The 23,376-nt window shown below is 52.3% G+C and overlaps 1 protein-coding gene across 5 annotated transcripts in view; it reads left to right on the forward strand.

The window, feature by feature from the left end:
• The window catches only part of LOC138730834 (protein CEPU-1), a 395,605-nt gene that overhangs the window by 216,628 nt on the left and 155,601 nt on the right, over window positions 1-23,376 (forward strand). Inside the window, exons 1-2 of one of the 5 annotated variants that reach the window (XM_069876361.1) lie at window positions 14,249-14,732; window positions 15,146-15,230. In XM_069876361.1, the coding sequence (XP_069732462.1) occupies window positions 15,187-15,230 (44 nt within the window). In that variant the 5' untranslated portion in view covers window positions 14,249-14,732; window positions 15,146-15,186. The other 4 variants (XM_069876360.1, XM_069876358.1, XM_069876359.1 and 1 more) reach the window with 4 other exon arrangements.

Consider the following 23,376-nt stretch of genomic DNA (forward strand, 5'->3'; position numbering starts at 1 on the left):
TCTTCCTGAGATCTCATCTCAATCTCCCCTCTTTCAGATCTGAACTGTTCCACATCACCCCGTCCCTGCCCTCCCTGATCCAGAGCCCCTCCCCAGCTTTCCTGCAGCCCCTTTCAGCTATGAGGTCTCTCTGCAGCCTTCTCTTCTCCAGGCTGAACACCCCCAACTCTCTCAGCCTGTGCTTATCTGGGAGGTGCTCCAGCCCTTGGATCATCTCCATGGTCTCCTCTGGACCCATTCCAACAATTCCATGTCTTTCTTATGTTGGGAATTCCAGAACTGGACACAGGGCTCCAGGTGGTGTCTCACCAGAGCAGAGGGGCAGAATCCCCTCCCTCACCCTGCTGGTCCCACTGCTCTGGGTGCAGCCCAGGACATGGTTGGTTTCTGAGCTTTAAGCCCACCTTACTGGCTCCTCCAGCCAAGGCAAAACCTCTTTCGTGAAACAGCAGCTTGTTCGATCCATCCTCCTTGAGGCTTTGAGCCCATCAGCCCAGCCTGGACATGGCTTAGTGGCACCACTCAGCAAACTTCAGATCTGGCTCGATGAGCAACCCGAAGCTAATTGCTGACCCCTTAGTGCATCTCTGTCCCCCCCCCCCACTCCATTAAAGCCAGCGTAGATATTTCCCTGCCTTTAGGAGCTCGTTGAGATACACAGATGACGAGTGCTGTAACATAATGGGTTTTTATTATTATTAAGCTCCCAGTGCCTCTTTCCCTGTCAGTGTAATAGTGCTAATGAAATGTCCCCACCGCTCCTGGGAGCTGGGAGGACAATTTGGTCCAGTTCTCTGTAGCATTTGGAAGAGGCGAAACGCTGGTTGTTGTTATTTATTACAGATCTGGTTTACTTAGTGCATTGTTTATTGAGTCTTTCTCCCACTCGGAAACGCCGGCTACGGTTCCCAGCGCCGCTCCTGCTGCCAGGGATCCTTCCTGCTGCCTCTGAGTTGCCAGCTGGACTTGGTGTGGACTCCAGCTCAGGACAGTGGGCCAGGTTCCTCCCTGGTGTAACATCATTGACTTTAATTAAGCTATGCCAGGGAGAAATTTGGCCCGCGTCGTTTGCTAGCTGCGCGCTGATGCCAGTCGGAAGGCACGGTGGGTGCCAGCGAGGGCTTTGACAGCCCAATTTCAGCGTGGGACACAAGCCCCTCAGTCCTTGTTTGATTTGAGGCACCAGTGTCTGCTGGTGGGGTCAGAAAGGGGAATCAAACAACGTGCTCATTGTAGGGCGATGCATGGTATTCCAGGTTTCATCTCCCCATCTTCTTTCCTGACTGCCTGGAGGTGTAATGGGGGAAAAAAAAAAAAAGCAAGAGTAGGGAGAAGCTGGGCAGCAGATCTTTAGATGATATGAGGATCTACGCTGAGGGACATGGTTTAGTATTTGATAGGAACAGTTGGACTTGATGATCCAGTGGGTCTCTTCCAACCTGGTGATTCTATGATTCTATGATATCTCAAAATGAAGAGCTGCTGCTCTCAAGCCCTCTGAATCAAGCCAGATTTGCTCCTTAAGTGCCTGTAATTGGCATCAGAGATGTGCTTAGAGGCAAGGCCTTGTTTGGAACAGGCTGCCCAGGGTGGTGGTTGAGTCGTCTTCCCTGGAGGGGTTTAAGGGATGGGTGGACGAGGCGCTGAGGGACATGGTTTAGTGTTTGATAGGAATGGTTGGACTCGATGATCTGGTGGGTCTCTTCCAACCTGGTGATTCTATGATTCTGGTGGCAAAGTTTACCCCGTGAAGGGTGATTTCAAGTGAGCCCCCTCTCTCCTAACCCATCCCCTGCAGGGTCCTGAGCTCGGCAGCTCCAGCATCACCCAGCTTGGCATCAGTCACCCCCGCAGCATCACCTTGGCCACCAACTTGTGGGGCAGGCACTGGACCCACCGTCATCGCCCCAGCGAGGGCTGCGCTTCCCCACCACCTCCCAAGCGCTGCCTGGAGGCAGCTGCTTCCCAGGGAGATAATTCAGTTGCCTGGTTCAAAGCGGAGTTAAAGTTTCTGTGCTGGCAGATCTGGGGCAGAGTTTAAGAGCGTCTGTATTTTCTCCCGTGCTGTCTGAAGTGAGGCACATCCAAGGCTTGCAGCCCTTGGCTTTCATCCACCTCACCGCAGGCGTTTGTGAACCGCTCTCATCTGAATCAGCTCTCCCATTTTAATATTTCCTGGGGTGTTCTAGAGAGTGGCTCTCGCTCTCTAAATGCAGGCTCATGTTTTTAAAAAACGTATATAATTAAGTCTAAATGCTACAAAGTTGTGGTTTTTAGTGCATCCTCACCTTGGTTTCTTGGGAAGGGCAGTGCTGGGATGGGACTAGGTGGGAGCTGTGATCAAGGACTGTGATGGGATGAGGAGGGGTCTGTGATGGGATGAGGTGGGAGCTGTGATGGGATGAGATGGGAGCTGTGGTAGGGTCAGGAGGGGTCTGTGATGGGACAAGGTGGGAGCTGTGATGGGATGAGATGGGAGCTGTGATGGGATGAGGAGGGGTCTGTGATGGGACGAGGTGGGAGCTGTGGTAGGATGAGGAGGGGTCTGTGATGGGACGAGGAGGGGTCTGTGATGAGTCGAGGTGGGAGCTGCGATGGGATGAAGTGGTAGCTGTGATGCGCCAAGGAGGGGGCTGTGATGAGATGAGGAGGATGCACAGAGACTTGTCTGAGGCTCAGACATGTGAAGGTTTGCATCCTTCCCCACTGCAGTCTTCTCGTCAGGGCTTGAAGGAGCTGCCATCCTTGCTGACGCCTCTGCTGGTCCTGGGGTCTCATTCTCTGAGGCTGTGAGGCTTTTTTGTACCCGTGTCTGCAGATCTCGGGTTATCTGAGGACACAGGGTGCAGGGAGCAGCAGGTTTGATGACAGCAGGGACATGCATGGAAAAGCTGTGGTGCAAACAGTTGGAAGCTGATAACTTGCAGTGATGGCTTTGCCAGGAGGTAAAAAAAACCCACACACACAAAAACGCTGCAAATTCACTTTGTTTTGATATTCAAAATTTGTGTGTGTGTGTGTATGTGTGTGGTGTGTGTGCTAACGCGTACGCTGGTGTAGTGGCATCATCGGAACAAAATATTCAGATGATTCCTAACAGAATTTGTGTTTCACAAGCTATTTGGAAATGTTGGCTTGGAAACAGAAGTGTGGCGTTAGGAGCCTCTTTCTCCTGTGGGATAAGAGCCCCGAGCTGCTCCGCAGGGCTGGGTTTGGAGCATGGGATGCGGGTGGCACAGTGCAAATCCCCCTCCCCAGCCTGGAAGGAGCTCCCTAAATAAAAATCAGGAGGAGCCCCCAACCCCTCCTGCCCTCGACCCCTTCTCCATACATGCCGTGGAAAAGATGCAGTGGGATGTGTGAGGATGTTTGGAAAAGGCAGCTCTGGTTCTGCCCTGCTAATGGCACAGCTGAACCCATATCAGTGTCCCAGCTCATCTCTCCCCTCCGGCACCTGCATTCTTCGTCTGAGACTGGGTTGAGGCTCTTAAGCCATCATTCCCACCGAAATGAGCAGCAAATCAATGCAGGCCTAATAAAAGATGATTGGAAATTGCTAATAGGAGTGTGGGAGGGCAGCTCTGCCTCCCGGAGCCAAGATGAGTATGGATTTTCTGGTGCCAGGGACTGTAAACACTTCTGAATTCCCCAGAGAGCCCCGGATGCTCGCCTTCTCCCTTTGCCTCCATCGTTCTCCTGCAGCCTTCAGAAAGGAGCCTTACGGCAATTAGCTAGATTAATTAGCTGGTGGTGGCAGGGAGGGCTCAGCCTGCTTGGAGGGGTGTGAAGGAGCGAACTGGGGCACGGTGCGTGGTGGGGGCAAGGAGCCTCTTGGTGGAAGCGTGCGAGATGGCTTTAAATGGAGGGGGGGAATATGTAGATTAGACATTAGGAAGAAATTCTTCATAATGAAGGTGGGGAGGCCCTGGCCCAGGCTGCCCAGAGCAGGGGTGGCTGCCCCATCCCTGGAGGGGTTCAAGGCCAGGTTGGATGGGGCTTGGAGCCCCTGATCCAGTGGGAGGTGTCCCTGCCCATGGCAGGGGGTGGAACTGGGTGTGCTTTGAGGTCCCTTCCAACTCGAACAATTCTGTGATTTTATGATTCCGAGATCATCTGCCCTGGCTGGGCTTCGGTCCCCACCCCATGGTACATGTGGAAGAGCATGGGATGGGGTGCACATTAGGTCAGGAAGTTGGGGAACATGTTGGAAATATTCACGCTACCTTGGCGCTGGGCTTCAATTTCTGCTCCTGGTAGGTGCTCACTCCAGGTACAACTTATTTATGGACTCACATCTCCCTGGCTCCCCTCCCCCTGGCAGCGTCGTGCCAGCAGCTGCAGTCCCGGCATTCCGCAGCCTCCTGATCACTAATAGATCACAGCAGGTAAACGCGTTCTTCTGCTCTGTGTTCAGCAGCCGAGCCCCTTCCTGCCCTTCTTGGAGGTGGTGGTGCTGGGGAATGATGTATGAAATCTGAGTCGGTTTGATTCATACGAGTTGTGTTCACCTTGCAGAACGGGCTGTCACAAAAAATAATAAACCTCCTTGTTTTAATGCCCGGAGAGGCTGTTGGACGGGCAGCGGGACAGGTTTAGATCCTCTTCCAAGGAAAGAGGCGCTTTTGAGAAAGACTGATTGCAAGTCACACGATGGCTGCACAAACGGTAAATAATAATTAGAGCCGCGTCTGGAGGCTGCGGTGGAGAGCAGGGTCCCGTCACGCTACGTGTGGCACTGATGCTCTCTGAAAGAGCCGGTTCCTGACCCGTGGTCCATAAGGTCTAAATGGATTGGGGTTGCTGCCGAGCAGTGAAGTGACCTGTACCTCATCACCCAGGAGGAAAAGCGACACGGTCCTGCCTGTATGGCTTGCTGGCTGGTTTGTGCGAGGATGCTGAGCAGGATGGATGCAGTTCCTCATCGGTTACATTCAAGGGGGCTTTACCAGGGGAGGCAAAACCTTGCTGGGCACCCTTTGGTGCTTCTAATCAATTGCTTGGACATGGAATTGTTGTCACAGCCCTTTCCTGGGCCCAAGCCAGATTTCAGGAGGTATTTTCTTTGGAATCTATGGACCAGCACAACAGGGTATTTGGTGATTTGTGGCTCTCTCCATTTTGGGCAGCAGGTTGGATCGTGATCAAAGAATCATGGAATGGTTTGGGTTGGAAGGGACCTTAAATCCTCACCAGTTCCAACCCCTGCCATGGACAGGGACACCTCCCACTGGATCAGGGGGCTCCAAGCCCCATCCAACCTGGCCTTGAATGGCTCAGCATCAGACCTGCCTGGTGCTCCAGCCTGAGCTCTCCCTCTTGCTCCTTCTCCCTGTGCTACCTCCTGCTTCAGGGTGAGACACGTGAAGCCCTAGTCTTCTCGTGATGGTGTGGAACCTCTGTGCCCTGCAGCAGCCCACACACCCGCACAGTGCTGAGGCAAAAACTATTAATGGGGGGAAAAGTTAACCAGGTTTATTGAACTGCAAAAAAGGGTTGTTTTTATATCCCTTTATTGGAATATAAAGACAGCTTTTATAACCTTTTAAAGGGGCATAAAAGCAGCTTGGAGACTAGAAAGCTCGCTCCAGTTGAAGGCAGGGAAAAAGCAAGAGGAAAGGGAGGAGAGCAAACATCTGTTGTGCCCTGAGGTCAGATGTAACCCAGGGGTTGGTGGATGGGGTTGCTGGGACCCTAGGTCCAAGCCAGTTGTGGCATCGCCCTTCTCAGGAGGGTTCGGAGCCCTCAGTGCTATTAGCAGCCCTGGCTCTGGGCTTGCACACACGTTCCTCCTCTCGGCAACTGCAAAGCCGGTTCCTCAGACCTCTCTTGGGAGGGGTAGGTGTCGTACTTAATGAGCTAACCTCTTTTATTTCATTTCTCTCCCTGGTCCTCTGTGAATAAATACTGCTTTGGCTTCCTTCCTCCTGGAATGAGGGAGGAGGGAGCCTGTAAAGCTCTTGCTTTGAGGCTGGAGGGAAAGTTTACTCTGCAGACTGCTCCAGACCTCTCTGATGATCCTCAGCTTCTCCAGTGGGACTGCAGGACTCTGAGATGGACCAGCTCATGAACTCAGCAGCTCAGGCAGCGTTGGTTGGTTTGGGATGCATTTGCAGAGCGATGGGGAGGTGTGATTCCATCTGGGTTGAGCACAGCTCCCAGCAGCAAAGAGCAGGAGGTGTGTGACATCCCAAAGGTCTGGTGCCAGCACTTCTACGGACTGTGCATCTTCTTGTCCTCCCTGCTGCCTGCAGCATTTTGGGGCAAGCACAGGGCTGTGCTGCCATCCCCCTCCTCCATGGTTGCCTCCTTGCTCCTCCATCTGCTGGTTGGGACGTGGCTGAAAGCAGCATCTTCAAAGCCAGGAGGACACTCCTTCTGCCTCTTCCATGGCTCCTGGATGGTGGTTTGAAAGCATTTGGTGTTGTGCATGATCCCACCCTGACAACCTCGTGCTGGCAGGCTCCTCGCAAGAGGGAGATGGGTTTTCTCCATCCAGAGGGGAAAAGTGCCTTTTTCTTTCCCTTGTTCACGCAGCAGTCGGTCTGATGCGACATTAAAAGAGGAGAATGACCTTTACACCAGTCTCCAGCTCAGGGGAGGGGACGGCTGAGCCCCCGTCTGCAGCGAGGCACACTTGGAATACGGATAGGTCAGGAGGCTCCGTTATCCCCGTGCCGTCTCCCTAATAATAAGTTTCCAGAGATAATGTTGTAGGGCCGTAAAGAGGGATGGGAGCAGGAGCAGCTGCTTCTAATTTCGCTTCACGGGGAGGGAGGCGATGCTGAGAGCACCCCGCATTCTCTGCACATATTTTTCATCATTATAGGCAGAAATGCCAGAGTGGTGACAGATATTAATGCAGTTCACGCCGGGAGAAAATCTTCTTTCCGTCAGACTCAATGTGCAGCAAGAGGGCAGTGCCATTTGCAATCCGAGGGAGGATGTGTTTGAAAGGTGATGTGGTTTTTACCCAGGAAGTTTTATTCCAGAGAAAAGTCCGGTTTGGACAACGGGCACCTGAAGCCATCCAGCTAGGAGCATGCATTTGCCATTGGGTGAAGGTGCATTTGCAGCGGTGCTGGGAATTAATTTAGATTTTCATAAAAATCACAGAATGGTTTTGGTTGGAAAATATTTTTAAGATCATTGAGTCCAATCATCAGTCCAGCTCTGCTAAGTTCACCCCTAGACCATGTCCCCAAGTATGACATCTACTCATCTTTGAAATGCGTCGAGGGATGGTGACCCAACCACCTACCTGGGCAGCCTCTACCAGTGCTTGACAACCCTTTCAGTAGGGAAATTCCTCCTGATATCCAACCTAAATCTTCCCTGGTGCATTTTCCATTGTCCTGTCTCTCACTACTAGGGAGAAGAGACCAACCCCCACCTCACTGCAGCCTCTTCAGGCAGAGAGCAATGAGGTCTTCCCTCAGTCTCCTTTTCTCCACACTAAACAACCCCAGCTCTCCCAGCCGCTCCTCACAACCCTTGTGCCCTAAACCCTTCCCCAGCTCTGTTTCTCCTTCTCTCGATGCTCTCCAGCACCTTGGATCACCCTCCACTGGCTCTGCAGTGGCAGTTTTCATGACCTGAGGTCCCAGCCTGCCCGCAGCGACGCTGTGAGGTCTGCAGCCTTACGCTGCACTTCCTCGCACCCCTCAGCCTCCTTTTATTTGCTTATCCCACTAAATATTCATCAGTAACATTTAAGACAAAGGAATGAGATAATTACAAGGGGAGAGTTTTTTTGCACTATTAAAGGTTAACAGAATTCTTGGCATTTGTGCCTTGTCGATCTCCATGTAATTATGCTCATTTCCCAGAATTCAGAGGCGACTGTGCCTGTTAACGCTCAAAGATGGTACCCCGGGAATTAAATTTATGAGATCATTTCTCAAAATCTTCAGATTCAAACCAAGCAGCTTGCTTAATGGCATGACTGTTATTAATATTATTCTTGGATGCAGAGCGCCGCGAGGGTCAGAGGACCGGGGGCAAAGCTGGAATTGATACAGGCAGGCAGCAGCGTGTCCAGCTTTTGTTCCTAGGGAGGGCTTGAGCCATTTGGTGACATCAGCACCTTGGGAAATAAGAATTCAGGTTAGCAATAGGCAGGAAGCACAAAGGTGCAGATGCTCAGGTTTGAGGGACATCTGAGGAAGCCCCTTTTTGGCTTTTGGTTGGAAAGCAAAGCGTGCATCTTCCCCCTCCCCCGTTTTTGGAGGTGACTGATCAGGGTCCAAGTGCAGCTGCAGGCAAAAAGCAAATCAGTGGCTCCAGGAGGGGCTGATTTTCAGTGATGCTGAACACCTGGCAGTGGGCTGAGCTTTCCCTGAGAGCAGCTGAGTGTGCTCAGTGGTTTCAAAAGAGGCATTTCAGGGGCTCTCTTCTTGATACCTGCTTTTTATTGAACGTCGTGGTCTTAAATCAAGGTATTTAGCTCTCTACTGTCTCCCTCGTGGTTTGCGTGGAGCCTGTGGCTTTCTGATAGGAAAGGGCTTGGCTGGGGAAAATGAGGTGGGGGTGACGATGGTCAGTGTCAACCAGGGACATTTACCTTCTTGCTTCTCCTTGGAGTTTAGGATGCGTGTGTTGACATCCAGGTGGGCTGGGGAAGGCTTGGCTTGGTGTGTTTTCTGTGGGACCATCCCAGGAGAAGGCACAGTAGCTCTTGGAGCTCCTCCTCCAAAGGCTTATCCGGCACAGAGCTCATAAATGCCTCCAAAGTATGGAGAGAAGTTCAGGGTGAGGGAGAAGCTCACATTTTCACATTTAAGGCAGCAGCGCTGGAGCTCCCAAATGTCTGTGGTGGGACCTGAGGTGTAGCTGGCTCTGCTTTTCAGCCTATTCAGCTTTTTCACTCTTCCCGTGTGTACTTACTCCTGTTAAAAAGCAGAGTGGATTGAGTTGTAGAGCACTGGGTTAATGTCATGCACTTACAAAATGCTATTAGATGGTTTTATCCAGTGTCGTCAGCTGTTGCTGCCACCTGATTCATCCCCATCAAACGCTTCCATGGATGTGGAGCAAGCATAAAGGATGCTTTTCAGGGCGTTAATATAGTGACGCAGCCTCAGAACAATGCAACAAGGAGCTGATTTATGTAAAACCAATATTGATTTGTACTGAGGATCAATCCCTGTTGATAACTTCCACTGTTCCAGCGTGGCTCAGGATCTCCTCAATAGTTGTTTTTTAACTCCCTGTGTAGATGTTTATTATTAAGGTTGCACATATGGAGGTGTCGCTTTATAAATACACATATTGTGTTGGCTGGGCTGCTGTAAAAGGCTTGGACAGTGAGAGCTGTGGGAGAAAGGAGTAATTCCAAAGGAAAAGCCAGACCTTGGGGACTGCTGTGCGTCCCTCCCCAAGCTCGTGTCTGAGCTGCAGCATCACCCAGCCCATCAGAGCATTATCAGGGAGTCCAGGGAGAGGGTGAGGGGGGATTGAGATGAGATCTTAGGAAGAAATGTTTTCATATGAGGGTGAGGAGGTCCTGGTCCAGGTTGCCCAGAGCAGTGGTGGCTGCCCCATCCCTGGAGGGGTTCAAGGCCAGGCTGGATGAGGCTTGGAGCCCCTGATCCAGTGGGAGGTGTCCCTGCCCATGGCAGGGCGTGGAACTGGATGGGCTTTGAGGTCCCTTCCAACCCATTCTGTGATTTTATGATTCCTCAAGGATGCCGTTGTGTATCTCTGTGCGGTACTTTGGAAGCTGGTGATGAAGCTTTCTTCCAAACCAGGCTACTTTCCTCTTCCTCAGGTGGCACCTTGTAGGTTACCTCTTGAGATGTTGCAGGGAGATGAATCCTTTGCTGGTTTCAGCTTTGAACCATTGATTTGGGGCAGGATTTCACAGCCTTTCACGGGGTGGCTGGTCCTCCAGCCCCTCGGCTGCAGTGAGCGTGAGGCAGCACAGCTGAGCCAAGGGTGCCCTGGAAGGAGTTAACCGGTGCTTGAAAATCCCAAACCCCTTGAGCGTGCTGAGAGCAAGCGACAAACCCAAGCCCAGCAGTTTTTGAAAGGGCAAACAAAATGTTCCTTTTTACAGCGAGGTGCTCGGTGCAAAGTGCAGGCAGAGCAGGCACGACGGAGCCCGACGTGGCTTTAGGGGAAGGCTCCCAAAAGCACACTTTGCTCCAATTTAATAGGATGGTTACTGTAAGTTGATATAAATGCCAGTTAAATATTAACAGCATCTTTAGCACAGGGATTAATGGGGTCTCCTGTGTTGTTTTTAAGCCCTGCGAAGAGAGTGCTGGTAGTCAGTGCCTGCCTTCAGTGGAAGGGATGGAGGCTCCGTGCCCGGGAGGATGCTTCTTGCATTCAGAAAGCTGGCCTAGAAATGTCCTCGACCAGGCAATTTCTCCAGCTTGGCACAGAAATGCCTTTGGGGCGAGAAGGGCTCAAAATGGTTCCAGCCAAGTAAGGCTCTCGATCATTGTTTCTTAATTGGGGCCACCATTAACGAGAGGATAAATGAGTCAGCGTGGGGAGCGGAACGGGAGCCCACAGCCTTTGTGTCTGCACTGAATGGTTGTAGACATTGAGGGCTCAGTAAGTTATTCAAGAAAAGCTCCCCCGGACTTGTGTGTCATTCACCTGACTAATGCCAAGAAAATTAAGCCCTTTTTTTGCAACTCGGGGCTTATTGGAGAACAATGTGGTATGCGATAGCACGGACGGGGTTATGAAATCATGTTTTCAGTTTGAAGGAACGAGAACGGCTCGAGCATCAATTATGTTTCTGATTGTATTTGGCAATTTCAGATTAAAAATACATTTCCACGTTGGGGTGGGAGATTGCCATCTATCAGCTTCATGAAAAAAAAGGGAATTAAAAGTAAAATCTGGCTGTACAAATTGCCTTGCTATGACCTACTTATTGAAAATAGGGTTGGTTTTTCTTCCAGGAACGAAACCTTTCGGTGTGGGGAGATGTAGTATTGTATGTAGATGGGCTTGTAGGCAGATATATAGGTGTGGGGTGTATGGGAGGATCTATCAACCAGCCCTGTAAGCAGCTACGTGCAAAAGAGATGCTAGACCTGTGCTAGATATTTATGAGAAAGCCAAAAAGGTGTGGCAGTCATTGTGTTTTACTTGACAGAGGCACCTTAACTGCGATTTTGCATCTGGTTATCAGCCTTCAGGACCACTCACATCTGCAGATTAGATGCTCAGGCTTGGTTTTTCTTGAAAATCCTGAAGTCTGGAGGCTCACAGGCCCTGCAGGAGGAGTTGAGGCCCCTTGCAGCAGCCTGTGGGAAGCGCTAGCCCTGGCCAAACACCACAGTTCTTCCCTGGGGGGGTGGGCAATTTGCTTAAAATCATCAAGTGAAAGCCTGGGAAGGCCCACGGGAGCCAAGGAGAGAGATGTTTACGGGAGTCACTGTGAACTGGCACTGCTGCCTTTCACCCTGTCCAATCTCCTTCGAGAAAATTGAGTAAATACCTGCTGAAAACGGTTTTGCCTGGCTGACAAACTGCCCTCTGCCTGCCTGGAAGCCTCCCCCTCCCCAGCTCTCATTGCTCCGATGGAGATGCTCTGCAGAGCAAACCCGTGGGCTCTTGCTCCCTCCAGCCCTTTCCTTATCCTCAACTTTGCCATCCTCCCTTCCAGGATTCATCTCCCCAGGGGCAATCCTTCCCCTGCCTCCATCCCTGCTGCCGCTCCTCTTCCCCAGCAATGCCAGCCCTTGCTTCCCTGCCTGTGCTCCTGCTACCCTGTTTGTGGTCTCTGCCAGGAGAGGGGGGTCTTTAGCCTTGCTGGAAAGGAGGAGGTTGAAGAGATGGATACGGAGATAAATATATACCTAGAGCGTGCTTGTTCTTTCCTCTTTCTGTTTGTCTCCCGCCTGTTGCTCGCAATGGAGAAGGGAAAAAAAAAATAAAAAAAAAATAGAGAGACTTTTATCTAAGTGGGAAGAAAGAGAAGAAGCTGAAAGCAAGAGGCTGCGTTTCGTGCTCGGATAGGTGCTGCTTTGCAAGCAGCTCAGCCCGTGTACGGCAGACTCTTCTGCTGTGGTCAAAAACCAATGAAGGAAAAAAGACTCTCTCATCCCCAGAGGAGGCTACAAAGCTCTCTTTCTCTTGCTGCTGAACCTTCACAGCTGGACTCAGTTGCTGGCTCCTCTGCTGCTGGAGCAACTGAATTATTTAAAAGAATCTTGATTTCGTTTTCTCTTTGCTGTTTTCATGCGTTGTGTTTATTGTCTATAGATATTTTTATAGTCTGAAGCAATTACAGCTGTCAGAAAAGAGACAAGCTGTGACAGGCTGATTTATATGTACATTGTATGTATGCAAGAGAGGGAGAGACGGAGACGAGGAGGAGGCAGACCGGGGATTCTGCTGGGCTTTAGTATGCAGGAGCCGGCGGTATTGGATTTAAATTCCTTGGGATTTTCAAGCAACGTCGATGATCTCTTAACAGTGGGCCAAATTCGACCGTCGCAAGGGCTAAAGCTGCTGAGTGGCTCACGTTCTGCCCCAACCTCACACGCTTTTCAGCGTAGGCAGGTGCTTTCTCTCCTGATTTCAGATGCTCCCGGCAATCTGGGCTGGGTTAAAAGGTTAACTGGCTGTGGTTATTGGAATCCCTTTGGTTTTGCTGACTCAGGAGATGGTCTCTGCCCATCCAAAGGAGCTGCCACGCAAAGAGAACGGGCTCTTATGTGAGAAGTATGGTGATGGTTTGGAGGTCCTGCAGGTGAGAGTGTTCCCCAGCAGCAAAAAGGTGGCTTCCTCCCACCAGGGGTGCCTGGAGTGCTGCAGCAGTCAGCAAAACCAGTGCCTTTTATTTTCTTCGCTGCCTTGTGCAGCCCAGTGCAATGTCACAACCCTCTACAGGGAGTTTCATAGAATCATAGAATCACCAGGTTGGAAGAGACGCACCGGATCGTCGAGTCCAACCATTCCCATCAATCACTAACCCATGTCCCTCAGCACCTCACACTGCTGCTGATGGTCTCGGTTGTTGCAGTTAGGTTTCAGAGACCCCTCCCGTGTAATCTGTGGGCTCAAAGGGGGTCTGCAAAAGGCAAGCGTTTCCCCCTCCCCTGCCCCACCAGCCAGGAGCAGAACGAGCTGCAGAGATTAAACTCCTCCTGCCAAGAGCTGGAAAAAGCTGTTCTCTCCTCTGGGGAGAAGTAGGACTCGAGGCAGCACATCCCACCAGCGCTAAATTCAAGGAGCGGAGCCTTCGGAAGAGAAAGAAGTCGAGTGACTGGCAACGCAATCCCCTTCTCGTATGACCTATCAGCACGCACAATAATAATAAAGCTTTATTTGATGGAGTGTTTCCTCTGCCCGGCACAGCTCATAATGTTTTAGAGATTAAATAGCACAGTTAGTGAATTAAACAGTAGTTTACAGGGGATTCGGAGGCTCCAGGGATTAGTAACGGGCTATGGATCCTTTCACATCTAGGTCACCAGTTTGAATCCAGCTCAGGTTGGCAGCGATTTCCAAAAAAAAAAGAAGGGAAAGAAGTGGTGCCGTGGAATAGCTGCAAAGCCCTCGGTGGGGAACGGAGGGAGGACTTTTGGATAAGGTCCTGCGTCGCGGAGAAGTGGTTGTGGATGGTGGGCAGGGGAGGCCTGGTTTCCCCTAACGCCGGGGTGGGTTTCAGGGGTGCAGCACCCCGAAAGCTGCGGCTGAGCTGCTCTCCCTGCCCTCGCTCAGCAGCTGCAGGACTTTGTGCTCTGGCTCCCCGGCACCTTTTACCAGCATGAAACTGTGCCTGGAAATATTAATGTGTTTAGCCGCTAGCGGAGGGAAGGGGGAATTACCAGGCATAAGCAAATGCGATATTTGTTAAATTATGAGCTGATAAAAAGTACACGGGGACCGTGCTCACGGCTGGGGAGGAATTCGCCTCTTGAGCTCGTGCTGTGTGTCTGTGAGGTGCGGAGGACCAGGAGGGTGAGCTCCTGTCTCTCCTCATCATCACCTGGGGGGCTAGAATTGTCCCGTGCCTCAGTTTCCCTTCCTGCGTCGTGGCTTTTTGCTGCCTGGGGAGGGGATGGCGCGGGGGGGAGAGGAGGGGAGATGTTAGAGGTAGCTCGGTGCTGGCTGCTGGGTGCAGGTAAGCGTGCTGGGGGAGCGAGGGGGTCCCTGGAGGAGCGCGGGGCGGCAGGGGTTAAAAAGGGGGTGTCCTCGGAAGCGTGAGCTCCCCGCCCGCCGGGGTGCGGGGTGCTGGGGGGGTGCGGGAGCCAAAGCCGGGCAGGGATGGAGCCGCTGCCATGACAACCCCGGGCAGGCAGCCTGCGCCGCCCAGGGATGCTGCCGGCCGCTGCGAGGATGCTGCCGCCTCGCCCGCTCCCCCGCGCATCAGCCCGCGGCCGCTGAGGACCCCGGCATCCTGACAGCCCTCCCTCAGCATCCTGACAGCCCCCGCGCATCCTGCATCCCAGCGTCCTGACAGCCCCCGCGCATCCTGCATCCCGCCTGGACCAGTCCCCGCGCATCCTGCATCCCGCCTGGACCAGTCCCCGCGCATCCTGCATCCCTGCGGGACCCGGGCATCTCGGAGTTCTTTGCCCGCTCGTGCCTTCTTGCTTCTGGACCCGTTTGTTAGCCCTTTCCGGGGGTGTTTTGAGGGCTCTTTTTTTTAATTATTATTATTATTATTTTTTATTGGACTGCCCCCCGCTCCGCGCTGGGAACTCGGGACAAAGTGTTTTGGGGCGGGAGCGGGGCGGCTCCCCCAGCGCCTCCTCGCCCAAGTGAGCCTCGGACTGCATCCCGGGAAGAGCCGGCTCGCCCAGCGTCCAGCACCTTTGCCACCACTTCTCCTCCTCTTCCTCCTCCTCCTCCTCCTCCCCCAGCCCTTCTTGTCCTCCTCCCTCACCCAAGGATAGCGGGACTCCCTCCGGATGCCTTGCCGGGGGCTCTCCTGATCTCCGTGGAGCTCCGCATCGCTCGCCCCGGTGGTTTTGCTCCCCCCCGTCCCCACACACACGCACCCCCTCCCTCCTCTTTCCCCCCTCTCTTTTCGCTCCCGCTGGCCTGGTCGGGTGTGTTTTTTGCCTGTTGGAAAAGTCCCTGCTGCCCAGGATGGGGGTCGGTGGGTGCTTAGCCCTGCCCTGGAGGTGCCTAGTCGTCCTCTGTCTCAGGCTGCTCTTCCTTGTGCCCGCAGGAGTGCCCGTGCGCAGCGGAGATGCCACCTTCCCCAAAGCTATGGACAACGTGACTGTGCGGCAAGGGGAGAGTGCCACGCTCAGGTAGGAGCAGATGGATTTCTACCTTTTTGGGGGGCTCGCTACGCAGCCGGTGCCGTTGGGGACGTGACTCAGTTTCCCCGCGGGACACGGTGTCGATTGGCGGTGCGGGATGGGCGCCGGGTAGCAGCTGAGAGGGAGATTTGGGGGCCGAGAGACAGGGCTTTGGCTCAGCCTCCCCAGTTGTCTGTGGGAAAGTTACTGGGGGATGAAAAAAAAAAAAGGGGAATGCGATTCCCTCTTGGCTCCCTGCCCTACAGCCGTGCCTCACGGGCTCGGCTCCTGCTGTCGGTAGTCGTGGCTTGGATGCTCTGGCTGGGTTCTTGGATGCTCTGGCTGCGTTCAGTGAGGGTGAACACTGCTCTGCCCCCGGGGTGCAGCGCTGGAGGCACCTTCATGTGCGTCAAACCAACCCAGCCTGGGGAAAGGAGGAGCTGCTGACCCTCATAGTGGGGTTTTGTGCCTTTTTCCTGTGCCCAGACTTGCTGGGATGAGGAGGGTGCAGGATGGGGCTGGCTCTGGGCGAGTAGATGCTGTCCTCTTTAAAAATCCCCTTGCTCAGAGGCTGGGGTTGATGCTTTCTGCTGGCATTAACTCTTTGGGGTGCGAGAGATGCGGCGCTGGGCGTTGCTGCTGCAGGTGACAGGACCCCGGTGCAATCTGAGGGGTGCAGGGGCTGCCAAGGGAACTGTGGTTTCAATCAGCTTAACTTCTAGGACATCTTACGGCCAGCTCCTCATCCCCATCCTCGCAGCAGATGGGTGCAGTCATCCCAGGGGACTTTTGATAGAGGCATTAAAAATAAAAAGCCAGGTTTTAATGGCAGCCCCGAGAAGCGATGCTTGCAACTCCGGTGTGCTTGGGAGTGACTTTCCTCTGCTGGCGCGTTGCATGGGTGCCACGAACATCTGCGGGGCCAGCTGGGTGTGTGCAGCGAGAGCCGCACTCCTGATTCACGCCAGCGAGTGGAGCAGGGCCAAGCCAGGGCAAAAAAGTCCTGAGGAAGAATTTCAACCAGGTCTCTTGGAGGTTTTAAACCCCACGCTCAGATTTGGCCCCTGGAAACATGAATTCCCCCTGTATATATTTCCTTGGAACTGTTTCCAGCTGAGCTTCCCTGCTCCCCGCAGCCCTTGCGTGTTCCCAGGAGGAAGGGATGGAGCTGGATCCTCCAGATTTGTCTCGTGTCATGGCACAACTGGGCAAAGAGGCTTGAAAACGGGTGGCTGCGGGTGGGAGGACGGAGTGTCTCGCTTAGGAATTTGCCCCGCTGAGCTGGGCTTAAAATAAAAGTAGCTCCTTTCCTGTCCTGAAGCGTTGGACTCTCCTAAACACCCCAAACCCTACTGATATTGCCCTGGGGGTTTATACGAGGGAGGGTTTGGGGTTGCTGGAGTTCTGGGCAGCAAAATACAGAGGAGGGGAGCAACAGCAGGTTGGTGCGGCCACGGGTGATGTGCAAACTTACGCCTGGTGTGGGTGGAGAACAAAGGAGAGCCGGGGTGAGTCAGCAGGAGGGATGCTTTCCTTCTGTCCCTCAGGCCTGGAGGGGAAGAGGGACAAATTCTGTGCCTGGGAGGTGGCCCTGGGGAGGGAGGGAGGGCAGTGGCTTGTTATTGCTCCAGAACTGCAGTGTGTGCATCCCAGTTCAGGTGGGGAGCTGGTCTGGTGGCAAGGGATGTCTGTGTCTCTGAGCAGGTGCCTTGTCGATACAAACATCCCTCAAGAGATGGATATGTGGGCTTCAGGGTGTGGAAACTGTGCAGATGATATCCCTGCTGTCCTGCCCTTGGAGTGGGCATCGCTCTTGGAAGCAGTGCTTGTGCTCGGCACACTGGTTTGGTAGCTGCAAAAGTGGAGAAGCGTGTTTTGCGCTGGCAATTTGGGGCATTTTCCCTTTGGTGTGAGGTGGGAGCAGTGGGAATGGAAGGCAGTTGTACGTTGCTGCATCCCCCGGTCAGTCCCGGTCGCTGCAGCCGTGCTGCGCTGTGGCAGGAGCTGAGAGGAGAAGAACACGTGAAAAGCACACACTTCCAGAGGAAGAAATCAAGGAAACATGAATCTTCCTGCCCTCTCTCCTCCCAGCCTGGTGTAAGCATCGATCTGTTGTGGAGTTCACTTGTTCAGAATAGTAATGTTGCTCAGAAAGGCTTCGGCTGACCCTGCTGCTGCTCCCAGCCACCTCCTGCCCCTGCAGCACCAGCCCTGCGAGGGTGGTGGTCAGGGAAGGATGTGTGGAAAGGGGAAAATATAAAAGGGTCTTCCCTTTTCTCACTTTTTTCCCTGCGAGGTTGGAGGATGGTGAATTGCAGCCAGGGCTTTGGAAGGGAGGAGATGTTTCTAGAGGTCCCTTCTTGGGTTTTCACAGCCGACAAAAGGGAGAGCGAGCTGTGAACTTAACAGCAGAAGTTGCTGCTTCTCTGAAGTGCTTGCAAAGTCCTGTCCCCCGCGAGGGAGAGGGCTCGGCTGTCGGAAACGGCTTATTTTATCTGCTGTGGTGAGTGCTGAAAACCCCAAACTGGGGTCAAGCAGTGATGCTCTGCCAAGGAGACTTCTCAGCTCCGTCCCCGCTGCCCCTTTGAGGAGAGCTTGTTCAGTGCCGATGAAAGCGGCTGGGTTGATGGCTGCAAGGAGACTCCACCTTTGCACACACTTTGCTCTGTGCAAACCCAGTTCCCATAAATCTCCTGTTAGGAGCCTGTTTAGGACTGGAGACATTCAGACATTTCCTTCTGTCTCGTGATGCCTGTTAGGGGGTGCAGTCGTGCATCTTGTTTTGGTTCTAGCCCTTTAGATCACTGTATTAAATTTAAATCTAGGTGTAGACCTTGGCGTTGGATGGGCAGGATTTGCTCGTGGATGCAGCAAATGTAGGAATAGGAGAAGGGTTTGTGGGTGTTGGATCCAACAGGTTGGATTTTTTTACCGATGCGTGTGTTAGTCCTTGAGCTGGGGCTGCTCCTGCTCTTGGGGTGGCACCGGAGGCTTGTTTGTGTGTGAAGGTCAGAGCTGGCTGGCTTGCTGGATCTCGCAAGGAGCCACGTTGTGAGGATGAGGCTGGTCTGCGTTCGCAGAGCATCTGCCTTCCCCGGGAGCGAGTGGTTCGTGCTGGGGAAAACACATCCTGAACTTTCATCCAGTGCTTGAACCGAGCCCAGGCTTTGCTGAGACCTTTGCAGCCGTTCTCGCAGCACTAAAACAAACGGCTTGATTGCGATTTCACTCTAATTGCCATCAGTCAGCTCTTTCCACTGCGAGGCTCTGACGAGCCCATCACCATGCAGAAGCGCTTGTGTGGTGTCACCCCAAATTCACGGGTGCCCCAGGCAGATGGCGAGCAGATCCAGCTCTAGGGCGAGGGGCACTTCTTTCTCAGGCTCTTCTGTACATCCCCTCTGGTTTTCTTGGCAGGATGATGTGTTGCCTTTATTTATTCCCCCATTGATTCTAACACTAAAAGTCAAATCTGAGTTTAACATGAATCAAAGGGATTTTTTATTTTAACCCTGATGTTTCCCGTGGTTTCCACTCAGGCTTTGAAAAGGGCTGTGCACTTTACCACCGAGAGCTGCCGTGGTTTACCTAAACCTGTTTTGCAAATTTATTTTGCCCCTGTTGTGCTCTTGAAAGAATTTTGGAGAAATGATAACTTGGCTGTGAAACGAAACAAAATCAACTGTGTTTGTTTGATGGATGCAAACAGAAAGTGCTTGTTTGGTAAGCAGAAGAGAGTCTTTCTCAGAAATGGGTCTGTTTTCTGTTACTGTGCTGCCCTATCCTTTCCCCTTTATCTGTGAGGAACTTGCCCTTTTGTGGTATTATTGTGTAATGTGGGAAATGGGGCTGCTCTGTGATGGGTAACAGCGTGGTGGGTTCCAGGGTGCTGCTTACACTTCAGTTCTGGGGGAGGCTGGGAGGCTCACCCTGAGCCGAGGCAGGGCTGCTCCTACCAGAGCTTGAGAGATGGTGATTCTCTGCTGAGGTTTTGGGCAGCTGCCTTTGTGGTTTGCAGTCGATGAGTGCAGGAAGCCTGCCAGGGGACGAGAGAACTCGCTCCGAGCTTTCTGTTCCCAAGAAAGCAGCGCTTGCCATCCCCATGGCCTTGGGGCTGAGCGATGGGGGCTCGCAGGGGACTGCTCGATGTGTGGGGCTGAGCTCCTGCTGCAAATCAGGGAAGGAAGACAGCGCAGAGGTTGTTTACGAAAGGGTCTACCCGTGATTGCTCACTCTTGTTGGGTAGCTGCACAAATTCCATGTCTATTCTTTGCAAGCCTCTCCACTCCCACCTTTGCTGGAGGCAGGAGCTGCAATAACCCCAGCGAGGGAGTGTCCGGCCCTTTCCCACACGCCCCACCCCAAGGACACCCCGACCACTCATCCCAGCGTTCCCATCTCCTACCATGCTTGCACAACCTCCCAAATCCTTATTACTGAATCAGCATGCTTCTCCTTCTTCCCGATGACTTGGGCCTGTGTCGTGCTGTTCCCATGAAATATTCATCCCGTTCTGATGGTCTCCAAGCCCAATACTTGGTATTTTTTGTCCTGCTACAATAATTTACTTCAGAGTCTCAATCAGCAGACACTGAAGCTCCAGGTTGCTTCCCTGCCCGCTTTCCAAGCTCAGACCAGGGGAACATGGAATCCTAGAATCATGGAATAGTTTGGGTTGGAAGGGACCCTCATCGTGAAGAAATTCCTCCTTATGTCTAGTCTAAATCTAAGTTTTGGTTGTTAATATACAGCTTAGATTCTCCTGACTCCTTCAGCATCCAGCACGCTCTCCTTCTCCTTAAAACCTCTCTCCTTTTTGTTCCTGAGGCTTAGGGAATAAATGCAAGGCTCTGATGACCAATCCTACATGAAGAAGGGGGAGAGGACATTCCTCTGCATCTTGGTAAATCAGTGCAAGCCTGAGCAGTGCTGAGAGTTAGGACATGAGTTTCTGCTCCCATCAGTGCACAGTGCTAATTCACCCCTGCCTGTCTCCTCCCATCGTTGCTGGGTCCTCTTTTGTGGTCAGGATTTTCTTTCCACGTTGCTGGAGATGCTCCATGGGAGGGGGCTGCACAAGCCCCGAGTGGTGCCCACGTGCGATGCTCGCGGCTGTTTGTAGCTTGCGAGTCGATTGCTTTGCTTGCGCTGGCATGTTTCTGAAAGAGTTTATTGCTGAAGTGACATGTCAGCAAATCTTCACCACCTCTTTCCCATCTCGGAGATGGAATCAGCTTAAAGTGGTGAAAAAAAAAATTGTCATATGCATGGATTATTCTTTTTTTTTTTTTTTTTTCTGAGTGCAATTTCCATCTGAGATGAGACACGCTTCTGATTGCTGTGCCAGAGGAGGGTTTCCCTTTATAGCTCTCCTGGTAGAGCTGCTGCCTCTGGTTCACTGGAACTGTTTGGGTTGGGGTCTTCTAGGGGACAAGTGTGTTTTTCTGGAGCTTTCATCTCCATTGTAGGGTTAAGCATCTCCAGCCTTCCAGCTCTGGAAAGATTTAAGTCAAACAGACTTGTACCCTACTCTTCTGGGATGGGAAGGGCTGATGGAGAGGAAGAGTGGTGGGACCAGCAGGGTGAGGGAGGGGATTCTGCCTCTTTGCTCTGGTGAGACCTCATCAGAGCTCTGTGTCCAGCTCTGGAGTCCTCAGTCAAGGAAGGACGTGGATCTGTTGGAATGAGTCCAGAGGAGTCCACGGAGATGATCCGAGGGCTGGAGCACCTCCTGTATCAGGACAGGCTCAGGTGGGGTTGTTCAACCCAGAGAAGAGAAGGCTGGGGGAGACCTCAGAGCAGCTTCCAATAGGTGATTATACGGTCTATGAGCAGCCTGATTGGTGGGAGGTTTCCCTGCCCAGGGCAGAGGGGTTAGAACTGGATGATCTTTAAGGTCTCCAAACCATTCTACGATACTAAGCAAAGTGAAGGAAAGGAAGGGAGGCGAGAGCTGCCTTGCAGGTGGCAGAGCTGGGCAGCGGAGGGTTGCTGGGGTGGCTTTTCTGATGGTTAAGCCAGGGTTATGAAATGGAATTTTAGTTCTAAGCCCTGTTACTGACTCCTCATGTGACATTAGACGCCTTCCTAGGTCATATAAATCTGTCCGTTTGTGCACAGCTATTGCAACACTTCCTTTCTCTGGCTCCATGACTCATCTGCTTGCATTGCAGTCTTTTTGTGGCAGGCTGTAAGAAAAATGCTACCAGTGTCCTACTGGAAGGCACCACGGACGTCCACCAGTGTCGTGCCCTTCCTTGGAGTTTGAGGGGGCTACCGTGGGCATTTTTCAGTTGGAGGTGCCAGGGAGTTGTCCTTGCAGGGATGTGGGGTGTATGGTTGTGGTCCTGTAGAGCTGCTTGGTGGGTGAGCGATCATTAAGTTGGAGCTGAAGCAACACTGGGGGCTGTGAAAGCAGCGCCACCCCCAACGGCGGGACTACTCGCAGCCCTAAACTCTGCTGAGAAGCTGCTCTCGCCCTGACCATGAGCCAACCTGAGCTTTGGACCTAAGAGCTTGTGAGTGGAAGTCCAAGGGATGGCAACTCATCTCTAGCTCTTGGACTAGTGCTGCTGTCCCTGTGCTGTCCTGCTCCGCCTTGGCAGAGCCCTTTGGGCAAGGAGCACACCAGTGCTTGGCATCACCCCCTGTGAGCTGGAAGCTCCGTGTGTGTCTTAGTGAGAGGTGGGTTGGGGACGTGGGTCTTCTTCAGTTTGCTTAAATCATTCTCTCTTCTGCTGGCTTGACTGGAGTTACTCCAACGTATGTTATTGAAAAAAATCCTCCTCTTGTTCTAGCAGAGTTGTTCTTTCCTCCTCCCAGACTTGCCAGTTTGAGCTCAGACATTCTTATTTTTTCATGAGGAAAGGAGAAAATGGGGCAGGAACTAATCTACATCGCTGGGAGAAGGGGCTAGTAGAGATCAGAATGAGAACACGGAGCCAAGCAAGTGAGGAAACGCAATCGCACCAATGCAACAGAGAGATTTATGCCGACAAAGGGGCTGATCCAGTGCTCATTAATGTCACCGCGAGTCTTTATCTGAACCGTAATGGACTGTGGATCAGGTTGGAAGACAGCGTTTCAGTCTTGCGACAATATGCAAACTGTTAATGGGCTGCGCGTGGAATAGCAACGCGGAAAGCCCTCTCCTAACAGACTTTGCTCGTCGCCGCATGCGGCGCCTTCACGAAGCGAATGGGAAATACCTTCTGCTCTCCTTAGGTTTAGTTTTCAGAGGTGCAAGGCTGTGAAGGAGCCAAGTCTGAGACTCTGGCTTAGCTGTCTGGATGCTGCAGTGTCTGCTGAAATGCCAAATGCGTCTTAATCATTAGTGCATTAAAAGTCTTGCCTTAAATGAGGATTCTTCAGCTGGCGGTGAGTGGTGTTGGCTCTCACCAGCAGCAGTTGTTGGCTTATATGCAGAGAGGAGGAGGCAAACGAGCAGGTAGGTGGTTATGGAAAGAGTGAAGGCAAAATTGACTTTGCAACTGGATTCTCCTCTGGAAAAACCAACGTGGGTGACGTGGAGATAAGGTCTGGAGAGCTGAGCTTGGTTTGAAGGTGGGGACACTTTTGGGGAGAGTGCTGGGTAGGAAAGGACACCGAGGGTCAAACAGGAGACATGCGAGTCCGCTCTGCATGTCAATGAGGACAGAGTAAATAAGGAATAAAACCACCTTCCAACAGGAGCAGCTGGTGAAATATCACAGATTTTTTTTTTTTTTTCCAGAGATGGGAGATTTTGACCGGCTCTGCGCCTGCATCCATAAACGGCTCTGACACCTGCGTCTGTTTTATCAGACACATGCAGAGCCCCGGACAGGATCCAAACATTCATTACTTTGGATTTTTGAGTCTGATTTTTGGGGTTTTTTCAGTGTTTTCATGGTGGGATCATTATTTTCCCAGCTTCGCATCCCGTGTTCAGCAAAAACGCTGGTTTTCAGACTTGTGTTTTTTGCTCATCCCTAATAAGAATCATGATAGAAAACTGTTGAGAAAAGCACATTCTCAAAGGCATGGAGGAAGAGCAGGGCAACTCTTCTGAATCTTTAGACCTATGGGTAGACACAGCACTGATATTTGAAGATATATTTAGGTTCCTGCTCTTCAGTCTTCCAGATTCAGTAAATTATGGGTTATGGGCTTTAGT

This window comes from Phaenicophaeus curvirostris, chromosome 25 (genome assembly GCF_032191515.1).
Source record: "Phaenicophaeus curvirostris isolate KB17595 chromosome 25, BPBGC_Pcur_1.0, whole genome shotgun sequence".
Classification (NCBI taxonomy): Eukaryota; Metazoa; Chordata; class Aves; order Cuculiformes; family Cuculidae; genus Phaenicophaeus; species Phaenicophaeus curvirostris.